Source organism: Rhinopithecus roxellana, chromosome 14, assembly GCF_007565055.1.
Source record: "Rhinopithecus roxellana isolate Shanxi Qingling chromosome 14, ASM756505v1, whole genome shotgun sequence".
NCBI classification, from domain to species: Eukaryota; Metazoa; Chordata; class Mammalia; order Primates; family Cercopithecidae; genus Rhinopithecus; species Rhinopithecus roxellana.
The window spans coordinates 45,125,800-45,147,619 of NC_044562.1; the positions used below are offsets into that span (position 1 = coordinate 45,125,800).

Below are 21,820 nucleotides of genomic sequence, written 5' to 3' on the forward strand. Positions count from 1 at the left end.
TTCATTTTTAATGCTTCTGAACAATATTTTTTGCTTAAAATGTCTGAACAATATATTTTCCTTGAAAATATAGTCTTGGAGACTCCATGAATTGTAAAAGTTAAACTGTTAACACTGGTAGCCTATTGCACTTTCACAGATTGATTCACAATTTTATTTTCTTACTTTTGTTTTAGGGGCTTCCTGGTCCTCCAGGGCCTCCTGGAGAAGGTGGAAAGCCAGGTGATCAAGTAAGTGTTGGAATAATAATAATGGCAACACTATACATCGCTGGCTCAATTATCACTTTTTATGCGTGAGGCTCTGTTGTGCTTTCCTTTACATACATTATCTCTTTGAGTTCTCAAAGCAGCCCTGTGTACTGGGTACTATCATTACCTCCATTTTATAGATGAGGAAAATGGGGCATACAGATGTTAGATAACTTTCCCAAAGTCACAAGATTAATAGATTTGAACCCAGGTCATCTGCTTCCCAAGATGTGTTCTTAACCACTTTATATAAACAATTATGAACAAATACTAACAATTTTATTCTGTCATTTTCCTGGCACATAGATTTATTTATTTTTCTTTGAGTGATTCATTTGTTCATTTAACCATTTAATAAATATTTGCTGAGCACTCTGTGTGCTTGGCTCTACAAAGCACTGGCCTGAACCAGCTGAACAAAATGGATTTGGACCTTGCTGTCCTTACAGTAAAGTAGGATTCAGAGACTATAAGACAATTACAATAATATCATGCTCTAAATGCTATGATAGGGGAGGTACTATGCTTATGGAAACAAAAAAGATGCACCTGAATAAGACTTGGGGGGTTTAGGAAAGGTTTTCCAGACAAAATAATATCTTGTATGAGATCTGAGGGATGAATGATGGTAAAGATGAAGGAGGGAAGATAGGAAAAACCTCCAGGAAACGAGACAAGCTTACAAATCAGAGTGGGTAATGTAATTTGGGGAAAATAGAAAGGGGACTCTGTAGGGGTGAACCAGGGACCTGATTATGGAGGGTTTTAATTTGATTCTAATTTGTTCTTTATCAGTAGAGTAATGGGAAGCTAAGGAAGGGTTTTTAGGCCTGGCACAGTGACTCACACCTGTAATCCCAGGACTTTGGGAGACCAGAGCAGGTGAATCACTTGGCGTTAGGAGTTCAAGACCAGCCTGGCCAACTGTCTCTACTAAAAATACAAAAATTACCTGGGCATGGTGGCACATGCCTGTAATCCCAGCTACTTGGCGGGCTAAGGCAGGAGAATCACTTTAATCCAGGAGGTGGAGGGTGCGGTGAGCCGAGATCAAGCCATTGTACTCTAGCATGGGTGATAGAGTGAGACTCCGTCTCAAAACACAAAACAAAACAAAATAAAACAACAAAAAAAAGAAGGGCTTTTAAGGAAGGAGTAATATGATCAGATTTGGCTTTTAGGGAGATCAGACCACAATGAGGACAGTCCATTTCGGAGAATAAGATTGGAGACCTATTTGATAAAGTTATCATCTTCATAAAAGAAAGAAATTTCAAACTGACAAATTTTCTTTTGTGTAAGAACAAACTGAAACTTTTAATGTAGACATGACTTTACTAGTTTGAACCCACAATACTAGTAGAGTGCTTTGTCCATATTATAGGCTCAAGAAAGATTTACTAAATTGAGTAGAATTGAATTGGTTCTATTTAAAAGAAAACTCTTTAGCCCTTTTTGTATAACTTTTCTTTATTTAAGCTTTTTCATCTTCTATTAGTTAAAAAAAAAGACATTTAGATTTTGTTGCCTCTAAAAAACTAACACTCTATCGTTGTGAAATAGTATTTTGCATATTCTCATTGCCAAAAATCAAACATTCAGGTATAATACAAAGTGTTTTGGAAAAATGTTTTCATCTAAAACATGTAATATTCCCTCATTTATAAAAATATACGTACTTTTCTTTCTTTAAATTGTTGGCTTATGCAGCCTTCTAATGGCACATTAGTAGAAAATAGGTGTATGACCTGGAAAGTTTTCTGATAAATGCCTAAACTCAAAGCTCTTGTTCCATTAAAAAAAAGAAAAAATGTATTTATAGGGTGTTCCTGGAGATCCTGGAGCAGTTGGCCCATTAGGACCTAGAGTAAGTACTTTAATCTTCATGATTAATTTTGTTTCCCACTGGCTTCAGTTTTAAAAGCTATCTTTAAAAATCTTAAACTGGGATTTATTTGAACTGTAAATTCTTTGACTGGATAAAAATCAATTTTGTGAGAAATATTTTGTGCTATGAAGCTAGCATATCCTTACTTGAAGTTTGTTTCTTATCACTAAATTATAAAATTGAGATTTAGTAATGTCTCATTTCTAAATTTTCCACCAGTAGAAGCCATTTCTCAGAAACATTTTAAATTATTTTTAGATCAAGTGTTGAGATTATTTGACATCACAATTTTGTGCTAGGGAGAACGAGGAAATCCCGGGGAAAGAGGAGAACCTGGAATAACTGGACTCCCTGGTGAGAAGGGAATGGCTGGAGGACATGGTCCCGATGGCCCAAAAGTAAGTGTCATAGTGATCTCAGTGTTTTAAAATGCTTTAAAATTACTGCTCAATAAACGCATGATGGTGCAAGAATGCATTTGTCTTGTTTTTGAAAGATAATTTGATTATATCATTTTCTTCTTCCACAAATATTTAATGAGCGCTTACTAGGCTTTTTCCTTGCAACTAAAATGTCAGCTAAAAAGAAGACTCTCTTCTGTGATGGGGATTGTGGTTTAGTGCACATGGTAATAGATTTCCGTATACAAACACATTCCTAATGTTTATGTACATTTTATTAGTGGCTTCTATGAATAAGCAGAGGAAAGAAATAGAAAATTGCATAATTTATTAGAAGGCTTTTCTGATAATATGCTCCATTTCCCTTGTGTCAGGTTTCACAGTTCTGCTTACTACATATGTGAAAATATAGAACTTTTGAAATCTGAAAATACAGTGCATCATAAGGCAGAAATGTGTGCCATTTAGTGACTGGTAGAAGATAATGTGGCCAACTTCAGTATAAACAATTGAAGTAGAATTTTTCATGATCATGTGACATGAGACCCCTTATTGTTTTCAGGATTTAGAGTGATTGATACGGTCTACTACAATTTAGATACTATATTAGCCTGAAAACCAGGTTAATATCAAATATCAGTTTTATTAAAGAGAGAATGAAATATTTCTCAAATTGTAATGTCTTTCTTTCTTAGTATCTTCTATTATGTTGCCAACAGAGGGAAAAAAAGGCAACTCTATCTTTTTTATTTGAAATAGTGTTCAATTGCCTCTTAAGGGAAAAGTTAAAAATATAAACCAACAATCAAAAAAGAAAATCTGATTTTTTTAATTTCAAAAAAAATCAACTCACTCAAAGAAACTTTCTCAGATGAAAAATATAAGCACTAAGTTGAACTACTTGAAATTGCTGACAGCTATTTTTGACCCACTAAAAAGCAATTTCATCAGTTTAATCTTAATATATTGATATGGTCACTTAATGTTGGTTCATTTTAGGGCAGTCCAGGTCCATCTGGGACCCCTGGAGATACAGGCCCACCAGGTCTTCAAGGTATGCCAGGAGAAAGAGGAATTGCAGGAACTCCAGGCCCCAAGGGTGACAGAGTAAGTACTTTTTTTTTTTTTTTTTTTAGTTCATTTATTCAGACTTTCAACTGAAAATGATTTCCTGAGGAGGCTTTTATTTCTACCATCCTGAGTCACTAGTCATTCATTTATTCATTTTTCTAATAAATATTTACTGAGAAAGTGCACAGTGTGAGGCACCATCCCAGGTTCAACTGGATACAACTAGGAAAATTACAAATAGCCTTCACTCTCATGAAACTTACACACAAGTGTGGGAAAGAGACAATTAAATGAATCAGTTGTATTTTGTATGTTTTTCCAGGGTGGCATAGGAGAAAAAGGTGCTGAAGGCACAGCTGGAAATGATGGTGCGAGAGTAAGTAAAAACATTCCTTTTCTAGCTGGGCTAGGAACCAACATTACAGTATCATAGGAGTTTGCCAGAAGTTTCCAAAATAAAGTCAATCATGTTTCCTTGGTAGTCAGGAGTTGGAGAATAATGGCATGTGAGATCTGCTGTGATTCAACCATGGGTTATTCATTTTGCTTGCCCTGAATTAAATGAAACTTAAATAAAAACATATGTTCATTTTGCTTGCCCTGAATTAAATGAAACTTAAAAACATATGTATTGTGCCTATGAGATAAGTGCCTTAAGGGGGTGGGGGCCCTCTTTATCTTTCTGTATCATCTTTTTATTTCATACACAAAGTTTATTTCTGTTAAAATGCTAATCTAGTGAGTTGGCTAATACCTCGTTCCAGCATAGACAAGTAGAGCTTTGTGGAGTCACCAAAGTTATGATAAATGTTTCTCAGTATATTGGATGTTGGGGTGAGAAATTTACTGCACAGTGAATTATCGTTAATGTTATCATTAATAAAGAGTTTGAATAAGCAGAATGTCAAGAAGGATGGTTGCCCTCAAAGCATTGTTTAATGTCATGTCAGAAATTGGCATTTAACAAGCATTAGGTCTTTGAAATTAGAATGCATTTACAATTCCAAGGACAGTCAGACTCAAAGGACAATATATTTTCAGACATAAATGATTTCTTCATGTAAGAGTGGCTAGTCACAGTGGCTTAAACATCTATCATTTTTTGGAATAGTGCCTGATATTTGACTAATGGTTTCTGTTTCAGTATGACATGGTTTGCTGTTAGTTGTCATGTGTGCCCTGGCAATAGCAGTTGTAACATAATAAAAGAGAACTGCTATTTGGTTCTGCACATTGAGTCATTGTTAGTACATTGGTTATAATAGCTTTAGATTAAGGAAATACAGTGAAATGTAGTAGAAAATTTTCATCTTAAGGGTAATTAGTCCTTTTTATGCAAATTTAATTAAGGATGCACCACTTTTTTAAACAAATTATGCACAAAAGATATACCTTCCCTTTTAGTTAAATCTAATATTTAATTTAATATTTCAAAAATAGTCAAGTAAATCTGGTATATTTTTAACATTTTACATCATGAATGTCCTGGAATGCATAAGTAGTGCAGTACTATTTATAGGAATAATGCATTGGCAGTTTGTTTTAAGGGAAAATCCAAAATACATATCTATTATGCCTATGAACTAACTTTGAAATTGCAATGTGATAGGATCAGGAAGTAAGCAATGACTGCTTTATTTTTAATGAGGACACTACATTGTTTTAGGAAAGAAGCAGAGCAAAGTACTTACTGTAATCTAATAGTAGGGAAAAAATGAATAACATGTTTTCTCTATATAAAATATCTATAAACATAAGTAATGAAGTGATATTTATATTTCATCAAATCCTTTAAAGAAGTATATTACATAAATTATTGGAATGATATCATTCCATTGTAGATCCAGAGACTATAGGAACACAGATTTCTTATGTTCTTGTCAAAACTATAAAATTAAAGTCATTTTTGTTCCTTAAGTTTCTTCAGTTATACATACAGAAATTAAACGATGAAAGAATATTTGGGTTGCACGTAAAGAGGCAATACACAGTTATAAAATAGAGAACTTGTTTTAGCGAGGACTCCAATATTCCCGCAGTTTCAAGATTGTGATTACGCCTCAAGAAGACTCAGGTTGTGTCCCCATGTGTTAGCTGTACTATCCTTTAAGTGTTAGCTCTCCTATGCCCATAAATCTCAAAGCAGCTGGGGTTTTGGGCTGTAAATTTTAGCCACTTTTCCTTTTCATCTCAAAAGAATGAAGAAAACTGGTTGGGCGCTGTGACTCATGCCTGTAATCCCAACACTTTGGGAGGCTGAGGCCGGCGGATCACGAGGTCAGGAGATCGAGACCATCCTGGCTAACGGTGAAACCCCGTCTCCACTAAAAATACAAAAAATTAGCTGGGCGTGGTGGCGGGCGCCTCTAGTCCCAGCTGCTCGGGAGGCTGAGGCAGGAGAATGGCCGGAAGCCGGGAGGCGGAGCTTGCAATGAGCCGAGATCGCGCCACTGCACTCCAGCTTGGGCGACAGAGCGAGACTCCGTCTCAAAAAAAAAAATAAAAAAAGAATGAGAAAAACTAAGCCAGGGATAGTGGCTTGTGCCTGTAGTTCCAGTTACTTTGGAGTCTGAAATGGGAGGATCTCTGGAGTCCAGGGCAAGAGTTCAAAGATGCATGTGCTGTGATCACATCTGTGAATAGCTACTGCACTCCAGTCTGGGCAACATAGAGTGGAGATCCTGTGCCTAATAATAATAATAATAATAATAATAATAATAAAAGAAAAAACCTAAAATGCCTTAACACAATTTCAATTTTAAAAAATAAAAAAGTGATATTTTGCTATTATAATTTAAGAATATAATATATGCAAAAGAAGGAAAGCCCCTTTTCAATTTGTGGTCAAATGTCCGAATAGATATTAGCAAAGCTAATTATGCTAAGAAATAGAAACATTTTTGTAGCTTAGCATTAATTTAGTGCTAATGCCTGAAAACAGTTTTAGGTATGCATTAGTTAAGTTGCATGAAAGAGATTAAAACACTGTAGGGTGAAAATATGGTGGAAATAGTATTAAACTAGACAGAAAAATCTTGAAAATATATAGATTATATCTTTTATTATAGATAATGATTTACAAAAACAGCCAAATTATAACAAAATAGTCCTTTTTGTTTTGTTTATTTGCTTAAGCATGAAGATTTCTGTGAATTTTTTACCTCAATATGACTATGTTCTGTTAATTGACAGGGTCTTCCAGGTCCTTTGGGCCCTCCAGGTCCTGCAGGTCCTACTGGAGAAAAGGTAAGTCACAAGTTGTTAGTTTGTACGCTCAAAATTCTGAATCCTGAATAGCTGGCTCTTTCATAAATCTTTTCATTTTATAACATATGGTATCTGAGCAAGATCATTTCAGAGTTCTTTTCCGCTGTCTCCCCCTACACAGTGACCAATATCCTAAAATTATATTATATTTAGCCACTGTTTTGGACAGTAACCATCTAAAATCTGCTTTCTAGGGTGAACCTGGTCCTCGAGGTTTAGTTGGCCCTCCTGGCTCCCGGGGCAATCCTGTAAGTGACAGTACTTGGTGTTCTTTAGTGTGAGATTGAGCAAAACAACAATTCATCATTTGTTCTGATATTTATATAAAATGATGCTTACTGGTTTTAGGTTATTTATAACTTCCTGGTTTTTAGCTTTTGCTTTTCTAATTAAACTTAAAAATTATCTGCTATGCAATCTGTTAAGTGTAGTTAGGCAGTTTGTTTACTATAATTTGGAGGCTCCTTTGAGACTTCTGACCTTGGGAATTTTGTTCTATGACCTATATCTTTATGTAATCCTTAAGGTCCTTCCTTAAGCAATATGTGTAATTTTTCTATATTTACATGTCTAACTATCAAATTTATATGATCATATTTTAAAATACTGTTCCTGTTTAGAATAATTTGTGAAAGCTACAGTAATCTTTGACTCCTTCTAGGGTTCTCGAGGTGAAAATGGCCCAACTGGAGCTGTTGGTTTTGCCGGACCCCAGGTATGATTTTCAAATATCCCTAATTTACAAATAAATGCTTATCTTGTTATAATAAGTTTAATGATTATTGTCATATGTTTTGAAGTCATATTAATTCTGGAAAGTTTACAGTTTTCTAGACAATATTCTCATTTTCAATACATTTTTTATAGATTGGCCAAAACTTGAGTTTGTGCTAGTTGAGCTTCTATAATTATTTGTTACAATAAAAATGCAGTGGGATAGCTTATTTTTTATGCTGTCTTGAAAGATCTCATCAGAGTACTTTTTTTCCTTTACTATGCTTTAATACTGATTACAAAGCACTGTTTCACAATATATGATTAATTGATACATTAGTAATAATTACTCTAAAGTAATTTGTCTATTAGTCTTATAATCAATTGCTTGTTTGTATGATTTCCTATAGGGTCCTGATGGACAGCCTGGAGTAAAAGGTGAACCTGGAGAGCCAGGACAGAAGGGAGATGCTGGTTCTCCTGGACCACAAGGGTTAGCAGGATCCCCTGGCCCTCATGTAAGTTAACAAGAAAAAGGCATAACTTGAGTTAAGTGTCCCATGTTTGAAGTGTACATTCAGCCTCTTTTGCTTCACTACAGTGCTCTTTTGTTTGTTTCTATTTAGGGTCCTAATGGTGTTCCTGGACTAAAAGGTGGTCGAGGAACCCAAGGTCCGCCTGTAAGTTTCTTTGACGCTCTGCAAAGTATGCACAGCTAATTCTAGTTTTCTAGTGCTTCCTGGTCATGTAAAAGATAATTTCCATCTGAGGCTGAAATAGCAAATTATTACCTGTATCAACTGTACTATAGTGCAAAGGGCACTTAACTCAGATGGAGATTTGGGTTAAAATCAAGTTTGTAATCTTGGAGACCCAGGTGCCTCACCTGTAATGTAAGTAACATATTACCTATATAAAAGAGTAAATAAATAATGTGAAAGCACTTTATTTAATTCAATTATATAAAATATCAATGTGATTCTAGTACTACTTGCAGGGAAAAAGGAAAATAGTACCCTTCCTACCAGTTAATCTGGATTAATTCCCCAAAAAATGGGATTCATACGAAGAAAAAAAAATTATTGCTTACAACGTGAAAGACAATCTAAAGGCTTCAGTCTTCCTGTGAAAAAAATCTCAGGAAAATACATGTAACTAATTTATATTGCTTAGAAATTGCTTATATGATATTCTGGTTCTAGGGTGCTACAGGATTTCCTGGTTCTGCTGGCAGAGTTGGACCTCCAGGCCCTGCTGTAAGTCAACTTAGTGAGTCAAGTCACTGATAGTGAAATAATTACACACACACGTATACATTTGAGTTATATTTATTATTTTATTTAATTTCTTAATGGTGCATTTTCTTATTTAACAACTCTTATTCCAGTAATGCATACTGGCATTTCAGCAAAGCAAATTAATAATTTCAGCAAAGCAAATTAATAATATAGTATTTCTTGGAGGAGCTAATTTGCAAGTTCTTTTTAGCCCCATTGTTTTATTATTATTCCATTTAAATACTGAATACTTATAGTATTGTGTGCTAATAATCATTCTCTTCAGTTAAGATGCAACTATGAAACTTTCTTTAATAAGTGTCATTCATTATAAGATCAAATCATAAGAATAAATAATTATCACAGAATAAAGTATTATATATTCATCATTGGAGTGGAGGCTTAAATAAGTTTGAAAATTCAAGTGAGTTGCACCGCTCTTTAAAAAATTATTCAAAGGGAATTGACTGCAAATGATATTTAGTTTTCCCCCTGGGGAATGAATCTACAGCTGTGTTTTGTTTTGTTTTGTTTTGTTTTGTTTAAATCCTATTGAATAACTGATTATCTAACAGTCACAGTGAACCTGTGAGGCTTGAACATCTGCATCTGAGGCAGACAATGTTATGTCAGTCGCTGTTACTTGGCTTCCATTTTGCCCTCCTGGGTGTTTCTTTCTTTGTTATACTAGGGAGCTCCAGGACCTGCAGGGCCCCTAGGGGAACCCGGGAAGGAGGGACCTCCAGGTCTTCGTGGGGACCCTGGCTCTCATGGGCGCGTGGGAGATCGAGGACCAGCTGGCCCCCCTGGTGGCCCAGGAGACAAAGGGGACCCAGGAGAAGATGGGCAACCTGTAAGTTTGGTATATTTGTTCCAGACCACCTTCAACTGAGATACTTACAAATAGAAACTCGTAATGATCAGTGCCACAAAAATGCTTAAATATTGTGCTGGGCACATTCCTAAATTTTTAAAGTGCATTGTGCCCTATAGATTTTAATTTACAATTCTCTGATTTAGGAAAAATGTGTATATATATAGATTTTAAAAATAACAGTAATGGATATGATATCTAAAACCTAAACCAAAAAATTATTAGTTAAATGTTTATTATGTATGAATAACTTTAAAAATATATGTATATTATATTTTATATGCAAATCCCTTTAAATATTGTGTTTAGATAACTATTTTTTCTTTATTGTTAAACTTTCTTTTTGTCTTTTTATGAAGAAGGAAAAGTATTTCTCTGAAGTTACCTCTTTTATTGAGTCAGTATTCACATTAATCTTCAGTTTCTTTCCAACTGATGAGCTGTTTTCACCTTTAAATAATGTTAGAGGTTCTGTGTGGATGACAATTTATAACTACTCATATGTAGTATAATTTTGAGAAACAGAGAACTTCTTTTTCATACTAAAAAACCCGTAAAGCTGCACCCAACTTATTGTAAATTCCTTGGGTACAGTTTTACCCTGGATAGTTTCTGATTTTAGTTTGTCCTCAACATTAGGGTCCAGATGGCCCCCCTGGTCCAGCTGGAACGACCGGGCAGAGAGGAATTGTTGGCATGCCTGGGCAACGTGGAGAGAGAGGCATGCCCGGCCTACCAGGCCCAGCGGTGAGTAGCTGCTTCAGTCAATATTTTATCTCATATGTGCAATACAAATTGTTTAGAGAATTTATTTTATTTTATTTTTTTGCTTGATGAATAGATTTAAACAGTATTGTAGGGACATTAATTTTTGAGTATCTTAAAAATCTTAACTACCTTTAGTAGTTAAGAATTTAAAAACAAAAGTCTTTGAAAATATATATTGGTTTAACCCTGAGACTAGAAAAGTAGGCAAATAAGGATATGGATTTTTGGTGACCTTTAAATCCTTCTTCAAAGATTAAAAAGATCCCCTGGAGCTAGAGGAGGGGGATAATCTCCTGGTGAGTAGGTAGTGTCTTCTTAAGTAAACATGCTTAACAAAAACACCATATTTCACAGTAAACCATCAAAGGGAAGACTTAGTTGCGCTAAAGTAATATTTGAGGTGAATGTGGAGGGAATGCTGAAGAAGGATCTGAAGGTAATCTCTGTTCGCTGGAGGGTACTTTAGGATTTTATATTCCCTGGAGTATGGATAAAACTTTGATTCAAAGTTAGCTTTGAAGAGACTACGTTTTATTGCTTAAGATTACAGGTGCTTGAAAAAAATTAATAATGTTTTCATATGTAATGTAGATCGAGAGATGTATGGGATCTTGGAACTGAGAGACATGTGGGTAGAAATATGAAACCAACAAAGTAGGAGCTAAGGGATGTCTTATTGTTATCAGAAGTGAACCAAAGCCGTGAAAGTAAGATCTCTCAAGAGTGAGATCACAGTATCAGAATATAGAAATAAAATGAACAGACAAAGCGGAGTGGGGAAAAAGGATAAGAGTGATTCAAATTTCAGAAGGGCAGCCAGAGTCAACTATGGTACACATGATTAGAACACAAAATGTACACCTGTGCTGGTGGCAACGGATGGTTGGTTTTGGGTCCCTTAGATATATCAAGAGGAGTCTCATAGGAGGTGGGCATGCCTCTAAGAAAGCATTATGATTACATGGGTGTTGTAAGATAATGCAAAATTATTGTTATAGAAGGAGCCCAGGGGCACCATTTTGAAAACTTAGCCTTTATGGGAACTAGCCTTCTTCAATTTCTTCACAAGTGTTTGACATTTATACTTCTATTTCAGGGAACACCAGGAAAAGTAGGACCAACTGGTGCAACAGGAGATAAAGGTCCACCTGGACCTGTGGGACCCCCGGGCTCCAATGGTCCTGTAGGGGAACCTGGACCAGAAGTGAGTACTACAGTGAAAATAACTCTTCTGTTGTTATCTGGTGTCATGGGAACAATTTTTTCATTTAGCAATTGATTTAGAATTTGATTGCGTATTTGACCTTACGAAAGTTTCTTAGTAATGTTATTTGATGTACTCTACTTCCTTAGAGAGTTGGCTAAGTGATGACATAAAGAAAAGGTAACAGGATCAGTGTCTTTGCACTGACCTTCATCTAGTCTGGAGCTAAGTATTTTAGTTCATTTAAGCTGTTGCCAAACTGTTTTGAAGGTAAAAAGACACATCCATTCATCTTTCCCCTTGTTATTATCTCATTTAGTAATGGCATATTTATCAAAATTGCCAAGTTTTTTGGTGATAGGATTAATATAGCTATTCCAGCTTGTGAAAAGGGCAAAGTTAGTAGAGATCATTTTACTTAAATATCACTATAAAGTGACATAATGGATATTATGTTCCTTTAGGCACTTTTGAGAGGAAATCAGTGTTTGATAGTCAATTTGAGAAGTTAAATGTTGGAATATCCTCTGTTCAGCATTTTAAGTAGTGAATCATCAAACAGTTAATGTAACATTTTGTTGAAAGAAAGAATCAATAGCTTTTGGATCAATTTTTGATCAAATAGTAAAGACATGTTTATGAAAAAAACACAATAAAATAGAAAAGGAAGACTATATATTTCTTAGCTTAATATCATTGAAACAGTTATTTTATTTCAAAACTTTAAAGATATGATTTGAATAATTTTCAGAAGCAAATGTAAGAAAAACCTTTCATTGGTAATACAAGCAAAACATAAAGTGGCAAGAATGTAATTGCTGTCAATTTCAAAATATTTGTAGATTTTTCACTTTTCAAAAGAAGAAATATAAATGAAGAATATGGATTAAGTAAGAATGTGGTAATTTTACAGTATTTCAAAGTAATGAAAAAGAGGTAGAAACCTTTCTTCTGCTGACATTTGCATAAATGCTAATTTACAGTTTATAAAACAGAAGTGTAAAACATGCTGTCATTTTTCTGACAATTGGAATGAGAATTACTCAGTTAAGTAGTTTTTCAAATCATTATTCTTTATAGGGTCCAGCTGGCAATGATGGTACCCCAGGACGGGATGGTGCCGTTGGAGAACGTGTAAGAGCCATTTCACTTATTATAAAATCTAAAGTCATGCAAATCTGAAATCTTTTTAATTTACACTAAAAACCATCATTTTTCCTGATAGTTCCAAAGCACCTCTGATTTTTCTGAATAACAACTGTTTCTGTAAGGCCATAATTTTTAAATATTGTAAGTGAAATGATATTGAATATGTAACAAATTAAGATGGTATTTTTTCAGAGCAGAAAGATAAAATTGATTCCGTCTTTGGTTCAACATAAAGGCTTTGGATGAGGATATATATGAAGTGTTCCAAATTTTAAACTCATTAACAAAAGTATGAAAGCCAAAATAGTGCTGTGTAATGTCTAAATTTTTCCACTCACCACCTAAAGCGAATGCCCTATGAGAATATAAGCCGTGTGGCTTTTAAACACTGTATATTCCATGATGTGTTTTAAATTAGAATGTGCTGAACTGAACATGTCCTCAACTTTCTCTGAAGCCCCAGTCCCTTCTGGCAGTTGCACAATTGTCTCAGGCTGCTGAGATCAGTCACTGAAGGCAAAATCACTCCCCACTCCAAAGTCTGCTATGATGTAATTAAAGCTCATCATGTAGCAGAATGAGCTTTGGAGCCAGTCAGACTTGATTTGGAATATTGTTTCCCTAAGTAATTAGCTATGTAATCTTAAGCAGATTTTCTGAACCTCCGTTTTCAAATGCTTTAAATATAATTAATACATATGCCATTGGGCATTTGTATATTAAAAGACATGTTTAAAGACTCTAGTAGAGGATAGACACTCAACCTCATGTTGAAAAAAAGGGGAAGAAAGGATTTGGAGAAAGCTTGGGCTAAAGTCCGCTCATCTACTGTAGTTCACAGACTGCAAATTCTCTTGGCATCTTGGGCTTTTTCCTTTGTCAATTTATATTATATAGTGCAACCATCTTCAAAGGTTTTGCTGAAGTAATTATGAAAATCTATAAATCTCTATACTTATTTTAAGTTGCCATCACCTTTTTAAAATCACAAGTTTAAATAGTTGCAAAGGAGGTGATTCCTGGTAAACTCTAAATGTACAAGTGCTTTAAGTAATTTTTTTTTTTTTGAGACAGAGTCTTGCTCTGTTGCCAGGCTGGAGTGCAGTGATGCTATCTCGGCTCACTGCAACCTCCACTTTCCGGGTTCAAGTGATTCTCCTGCCTCACCCTCCCCAGTAGCTGGGACTGCAGGTGCCTGCCACCACACCCAGCAAATTTTTGTATTTTTAGTAGAGACAGGGTTTCACCGCATTGGCCAGGATGGTCTCGATCTCTTGACCTCGTGATCTGCCTGCCTTGGCCTCCCAAAGTGCTGAGATTACAGGCGTGAGCCACTGTGCCCGGGCAAGTATTTTTTTTTTCCAAAACCTTGAAGTTGCTGGTTTAGCTTATTCAATGTATTATGTGTCCGTTCTGTAACCTAATTGCCGAAGTTTATCTAGTTTGATAAATTTATCAATCAAATAAGACAATTTTTTTGTCAGAAAATATAGTCTGACTCAATTTTTCAAGTCAAATATTTATGTTTAGACATGTTCATATAACGCTTATCTCACCTCTGACTTCTTAAGGAGACACGTAATATTTGGAGCCTTGTCATAATTGTGTCATCTGGATAAAATAAAAAGGAGCCTCTTTATTTTCCAAGTCCTTAGTAGCTTTATACTCAAGTAAACTCTGCATTCTGGAAAAGTCCCTTAGTTCAGTGCCTAGAGGTATTTATTCCTTGGGACATTGAATCATAATAAGATTGCAGATGGTATGATTTCTGCTTTTCTTTTGCAAAACGGGAGAAGGTGGATTATTTAGGGGAAGTAAGGAAGGATAATCAAAATTTAGTTTTCTGAAAGAATACACATGGAGAGGAAAATCTGGAAGGTGGTTTCCTTAAAATTTTCTTTGTTTTCACAGTCTTTGGAAAGTCTTTGTGTATTCCAAGTATACCAATATTCCAGCTTAAAGATTGGTGCCCTGGAAAACATGATAAATTCTGGAGGTGATCACTCCTGTACCCCAATGATCTTGACTGTGCAAGCAATAGGGAGTAGGTGAGGGAAAGGATAAGACCTGAAATTAGGGAGAAATAACTTTATTCTTTTCAATTTGATTTGTTAATTAGTAAATATAAGTAAAATAGTTAAGTAAAATAATAAATAAAAATAAGTTATAAAGGGTATTTTTTCCTATTGTTAATACTATAGGAATAACAAGCATATGGAATATTGTTGTTTAGAATAAATGTTAAAAAATAATATCATGGTTACTCTTGACAGGGTGATCGTGGAGACCCTGGGCCTGCAGGTCTGCCAGGCTCTCAGGGTGCCCCTGGAACTCCTGGCCCTGTGGGTGCTCCAGGAGATGCAGGACAAAGAGGAGATCCGGTAAGGAGGGAGTCAGTTTCACACTGACAGTTTTGCACACCCATATGCTATGTTATAAGCTGCATATATGCATACACACAGTCATACATGTGCACTTCGTTAAGAACTCTAAATAATGAATGGTAAACAGCTAATTATGAACTAGTATATGTTTCGTAGTCTGAAAGGCAAAATTTCATTTCTAAGAGGGAATAGAAGATACTGATGCTTTGACTTCCATCATGGGAAAATGCTGTAGTTTGAGAATGTAATAAGTATGCATCATGTTAAATGTAAATGAGTAATGTCTTACTGTATTCAACTAAGGTGATACTTATTCAATGAAGTCGATGAATAAAATTGACCATAAAAGTGTCATTGAAGTTATAGTGACCACAGTCTTATCTACAGATAAACATTTGCCTGATTTCAGTTAATTAATCATAAGACTATACACATACACTCACATATATATAAAAGCATCCAACTATAAACATATTTTTGACATCCTGTATCTATATAATATGTGAATATCTTTTTTACATGCCAATTTTTTTTGTAAATTTAGGGTTCTCGGGGTCCTATAGGACCACCTGGTCGAGCTGGGAAACGTGGATTACCTGTAAGTTCTCTGTTTTTGTTTTGTTTTTTTTTTAATGTTTTCTTATATAAAATATACTACCAAAGAAATATAGTATAAGATTCATAACCGAAAAATGTGAAATTCCTCAAGCTTGAACAAAAATATTAATTAAAAATTATATGAGTTTACTCTTATTTTTTAAAATAATATGAGTTTATTTTTATAATTTTAACACAATTTTTCTGCATTTAACCATGAATTCTATCAATAATCATGGAGGCTTTTAAAGTCACAGATTTCTCCTAAAATAATAGGGATTATAGTGTATTTCTCTCTGAGCTATTCTAAAAACTACATAGGAAAATGGATTTGAAAGCTCTCTGTAAACTTGAAAAGCACTATTCAAATATTATGTTTCACTTTCAATGAGATTTTTCTTTCTATGTTCTGATCTTTGTGCTATTTGCAATCAATCACTTTCAGGTTAACATTATTATGTAGATGTCTTACCATGAATGAATCATCTCATGTGCAATCTAATAGGTCACGTGCTTTTTCATGCCCATCAGGTAAATCAATGTCTGTTCTCAAAAAGAACAATTATACTTTTAAAATCATGGCCATATTATTAAATAATTCTAAGCTTTAATTTGAGCTTGACTGGTGAATATTTTATAGTTGCATGCATGTCAAGTGAACAGTGTTTTGAACAGTTATAGAAACATCGTAATTTTGTTTTCTGTGAATAAATACATTGTAGTTAATAATTCAAATAGGTGGCTTCTGATTTAGTTTATTTTTAATGATGAAACTTTGGGTCATCCCCCAAATAAAAGAACCTTTCGAACATTATGAAAAACTTCAGGCTGATTTTGATAGTATTTAAATTTACATTGTTATATAAAACATGTAAAAGCTACTGAAATCATCTTATTTTTATTATAAATGGGTTCCTATACTGTATGATAATTAGGAAATATAAATTCAAAATCAAAACAATAAGAGAAAAGTTAACCTGAGAGCCAATTGATTTGCTGATTGCAGTCATCTTCCAAAATCAGATAAATAGGGATCCAGTTCTCTTTTGGGAAAACACTAAAAGCAACAGAAGCCAGTTCTATAGTAGATGACTCTATGTCACTTGTCAGTTTACTGTGAACCACCGATTCCCTGGAGCTGTTTTTAATTTCCCAGGACTTGAAATAAAACCAAACCAACACCACTAACAACAATAACAAAACATCTGAGATTGATCAGATAATTTTCACCTCTTCTCTGGGTGTAGCTTCTATCCCAAAATAAGATCCTTAGCTATGGCTTTCTTTGTAGTTTCTCAGCATCAAGATCACTGGATTTAGTTACAGATGTTGCAGATATGGGATAACTTAGAGTTGCTTTGTTCTTTAGAGGAAAGTGGCTTAAAGATGATATTTCTGTTTAATTTGTTCAAACAAGTTTTTGCCAATTTCTTAATATAGTTGCAACTGTCATATCCAGCTAGTTTTATTTGCATATGTAAATTTAAAATCATTTCATTGTTACACATGGCAAGTATGAAATGTTTTAATTTAAAAGAATCTATATATGGTGGCAATATTTTTATATATAATATCAACTAAATCTGTGAAACAATCTTTAAAAAACATTTCAGATAGGCTAGATCAAACAAAAATATCTAATTTTAGTATGAATGTAAGATAAACATTTAAAAATGAGTATTTAGAAAACTATTGTTATATATCTTTTTTCAGTGATCACCTACCATTCTTTGGGAAAAATAAACAGAAATTTCTAGGTCTAATACTATTTAGATAAGTAACCATATAAAATACCATATTCAAAATTGTAGTAAATACAATTATAAAAAGCAAAATTTTAGTAAATTGTCTCAACAATAATATGTAGCAAGTAATTTTCATGCCGTATCTCTATTTCTAGGGACCCCAAGGACCTCGTGGTGACAAAGGTGATCATGGAGACCGAGGCGACAGAGGTCAGAAGGGCCACAGAGGCTTTACTGGTCTTCAGGGTCTTCCTGGCCCTCCTGTAAGTTATTTCTTTAAGTGTTATTCTACCCTCCAGTTGAAAATACACGGGTATCTTGACATGAACATTTATCTGCCTATAAAATAGATGGATATGTTTGTATCTTCTTTTCAGTTCAAAGAATATCTTGATGAATAACAAGTGGTAATTGCCAATAATAAGCTATAATTTTGTAGGGGAGAAATAAAGCAAAAGCTATATGCACTGTTACTCCTACAGATATGTCTTTAACATTGGTCAACTCGTGTAGACATTGCAGAGATTGAAGACTTTATCAAAGTAGTTTATGCTGCTAAAGTCAATGATAGCACATTTTTGAGAATGGCACAATGCAGGATCCAAATATTTTGGCAACATTTTTTATTGTATTCCTACTTAGGGTCCAAATGGTGAACAAGGAAGTGCTGGAATCCCTGGACCATTTGGTCCAAGAGTAAGTAACAAAAAGTAATAAGTTGCAGGTGTAAGTAATAATGCCTTTGTTGATGTACTGCTAATGCTTGAGTATCATTTTCATGGTGTTGAAGCTGGAGTTGGCTCATCTCTGAGGTTGGCAACACACGTATGAGACAAGCTATTTAGCAATTAATTTTAAGTAGAAATGTCATGAAATATGATATATTACCTCATGGGCCCGCATTAAAATTTCTTACCTAGGGTTTGGATATATTCCTCTGTTAGTTCATTTTGTTACATTGTGTTAATTAAAATTTCTGTTAAACTTTCAATTTTTAAGATGGTATAATAGGATTTACTATGAAGTGGAGACAGATTTTGAAGCTGAATATATTTTGTCTTTTAAGTAATTGTGATAATTCCTCAGAAGTAGTTTACATAACGCTAATTTGGAAGTAAATAATAAAATGAAGCCAATATTTGAAGCTTTTAGAAATTCTCCATTAGTATTAATGTTGCTTGTAATAAGTCATTGATGGCATAAGACAATTGATGTACATAATTATTTAGGAAAATAGAAAACATTTTGCAGAAAAAATTTGAAAAAATAATTCAAAGCAATTCTTGTGTATCTAAATACAGCGTAAACAAATCCTACATAAAATTGAAAATAATAGTCCATGATGATGTTCTGAGGCATAAGCACAGAAATTTCACTTAAACACTCCAACTTCTGTCATTTTCTTCTTTCAAGTTAATTGAATTTCTAAGTTTACAATATGTGAGGTTTAATGAAAGTTACTACCAATAAAAGTAGATGACTAGTCCATTAAAGATGTAAACTCATATTTGTCTTTTACCATGCATGGATGATGGAAAATTCTTATGTCATGAAATCATAAATGTTACAAAGTACCAGAAGTTCATTTATTAATCAGTAAGAAAATGAGTCTTAGAAATAACTGTACCAGCTCCATATATAAAATAGTTCTTTGATTAGAGAAAGGCATTGTAACATTTTTTTCTTCACAGAATCTAAACTGCGGTCTTTGTTTCTTGCAGGGTCCTCCAGGCCCAGTTGGTCCTTCGGGTAAAGAAGGAAACCCTGGGCCACTTGGGCCAATTGGACCTCCAGGTGTACGAGGCAGTGTAGGAGAAGCAGGACCCGAGGTAAAGTCACAAGGGTTTACATGCAAGAAATGCTATTCATTTCAATAGCACGGATTCCATCCAAGAAATGTCTGTGCAGCCTGATTGACAAAAGACTTCAGGGACCCTGAAAACAAACCTAGAAGTTACACAAGAGTTTATATAAGTAACCATTTCAAGTATTTTAATACAGATACGTTAGAGCACATAAAATCAGAGTCCAGCCTACCCAGACATTAGCATAATGTGATACTAATAAGAGCAAAGAACAAGTTATAATCGTATTTATAATTAAAGTGATGAAAATGTTGATTTGCTCTCAAGGGCAATATTTTAAATGTCTGTGAAGTATAGTTATTACTTCATGAAAACTCCTTAAAAATGCTGGACAATGAAGAGTATGAAATTGAAGTTTTTCTCCATTGAAAACAACATTCAGGGAGGACTTTGATTAAAACTTTTTGTTAAAAAGTTTCAGTAGTGTTGACTTGAGGATGATACAAAGCTGTATACTGTGTTAGTTAGATTCTTGCTTCTCAGGTCTGGAAAACATCTTCATACATCTTCCATGCACAAGTGTACTCATGTGCATGTTTGTATATGACCTTATGCTTCTCTCTCTGGTGTTTCTTCCTCGTTGGTCTTCTTTACCTTCTCTTCCTTACTTTTGCTTTGCCCTTCATAGCAATACTGTTAAGCCAGATATTTATTTCTTATGTGGATCCAATAGTCTTATATTTCCTATGGACAAGAGAAATGTTTTCTACTCATTTATTTCTCTAACTCTGAATGGGAAACAGCTAGAGAATTGGAATACCTTTGGCTTATGTGGCTGTTGATTGACTTTATTTTGTGATTCAGTGGTCCTTGATATATATCAAAAAAGTCTTTTCTCCTGAAATTAGTATAAAGGAATGCATGGACTCAATATATGACCTTAGAGACAGAAAGAAATAAAGATTATGTAACAGCCCTTTGAGAGTGAGGAAACATTGGCACTGAAGGTGAAAGCAACTTGTCTGGAGCCATATAACAAGTGGCAGAGCCAATGGTAGAACTCCAGCCTTCTGGAGAGTTCTTGCTCCTAGATCTTACTCGCTATATGAGATGTGGACTATGTGTCTCTTCAGGTTGTCACCTGATTCTTTCAAGTTGCTGAGTTCTTCCTTGGGGAAGTGCAGAAGGGAATTAATAGAGAGGATCCATTTCGTAGTCTCTGCCACTTTTTGTGCTTATCTCCCTCTCATTTCAGTGTATCTTATTTGGCAAAAAAAAAAAAAAAAAAAAAAAAAAGGCAGGAGGGCTCCTTATTTATGTGAATTAAAAGGCTAAGGAACTGGGCACCCTGGCACACACCTGTAATTCTAGCTATTCAGGAGGTGAAGGCAGGAGGCTTGCTTGAGCCCAGTAGTTTGAATCCAACCTGGGCAACATAGTAGAAAGACCCTGTCTCTAAAAGCCAAGACTATTTCTTCAATTTTGCTTAGGCAGATAATTTTTATCTGTATAGTAATTAATGCACATAAAAGGACTTCCTAGTGTGTCTCTCCCTCTCCTTTAGAAGTAGGAGTATAATTCTCTTGTGAGTGTTTCTTGTGGGTATTTTCTTGTTATTGACATGTAATCTTATAGAACCAGCAGCCACTATTCTCCTGCATCCTTTGTTCAGCTTCTGTCCAAAAATACTTTTAAAACATTTTGATTGTACCTTGACCAAAATAGTTTGCAAATGAACACACATCTCCATGCTATTAACAGAAAATATGCTGTATGTTCAAGGTAAACACCTAAGCAAATATTTTGTGCTTTGATCTTTATTTATTTTAGATGCTGACTTGAAGACATGTTGCCTGAAAAATGGTTAGGCATCATTTCTCATCCTTGAATGTTACAGCCTGTTAGACCACCCCCATCTAGTTACAAAAGGGCACAAGTCATAGATCTCCCTTTACTGTCAAATTGGAGTGTCTCACTGGCACTCCCTATGCACCAAGTTCTACCAGTTAAGTAAAATCAAAACAATGTGTTAAATGTCTTTCCAATTTCTTTTTGATTAGGGCCCTCCTGGTGAGCCTGGCCCACCTGGCCCTCCGGGTCCTCCTGGCCACCTTACAGCTGCTCTAGGGGATATCATGGGGCACTATGATGAGAGCATGCCAGATCCACTTCCTGAGTTTACTGAAGATCAGGCGGCTCCTGATGACAAAAACAAAACGGACCCAGGGGTTCATGCTACCCTGAAGTCACTCAGTAGTCAGATTGAAACCATGCGCAGCCCCGATGGCTCGAAAAAGCACCCCGCCCGCACATGTGATGACCTAAAGCTTTGCCATTCCGCAAAGCAGAGTGGTGAGTAGACAGCAGCCCATTTGAGCAAAACCCATTGTTTCTGTTTGTTTTATTCTCAACTGCATTCCAAAAT

General features: G+C 34.9%; 1 protein-coding gene across 1 annotated transcript in view; it reads left to right on the forward strand.

Moving 5' to 3' along the window:
- COL5A2 (collagen type V alpha 2 chain) overlaps positions 1-21,820 on the forward strand; it is a 159,982-nt gene that overhangs the window by 131,428 nt on the left and 6,734 nt on the right. The window contains exons 31-51 of the mRNA XM_010370285.2: positions 177-230; positions 2,074-2,118; positions 2,439-2,537; positions 3,540-3,647; positions 3,934-3,987; positions 6,804-6,857; positions 7,073-7,126; positions 7,540-7,593; positions 8,003-8,110; positions 8,219-8,272; positions 8,795-8,848; positions 9,561-9,722; positions 10,383-10,490; positions 11,608-11,715; positions 12,796-12,849; positions 15,138-15,245; positions 15,793-15,846; positions 17,746-17,853; positions 18,233-18,286; positions 19,312-19,419; positions 21,456-21,747. Coding sequence (XP_010368587.1) covers positions 177-230; positions 2,074-2,118; positions 2,439-2,537; positions 3,540-3,647; positions 3,934-3,987; positions 6,804-6,857; positions 7,073-7,126; positions 7,540-7,593; positions 8,003-8,110; positions 8,219-8,272; positions 8,795-8,848; positions 9,561-9,722; positions 10,383-10,490; positions 11,608-11,715; positions 12,796-12,849; positions 15,138-15,245; positions 15,793-15,846; positions 17,746-17,853; positions 18,233-18,286; positions 19,312-19,419; positions 21,456-21,747 — 1,894 coding nt within the window. The remainder of the gene's footprint in view (positions 1-176; positions 231-2,073; positions 2,119-2,438; positions 2,538-3,539; positions 3,648-3,933; positions 3,988-6,803; positions 6,858-7,072; positions 7,127-7,539; positions 7,594-8,002; positions 8,111-8,218; positions 8,273-8,794; positions 8,849-9,560; positions 9,723-10,382; positions 10,491-11,607; positions 11,716-12,795; positions 12,850-15,137; positions 15,246-15,792; positions 15,847-17,745; positions 17,854-18,232; positions 18,287-19,311; positions 19,420-21,455; positions 21,748-21,820) is intronic.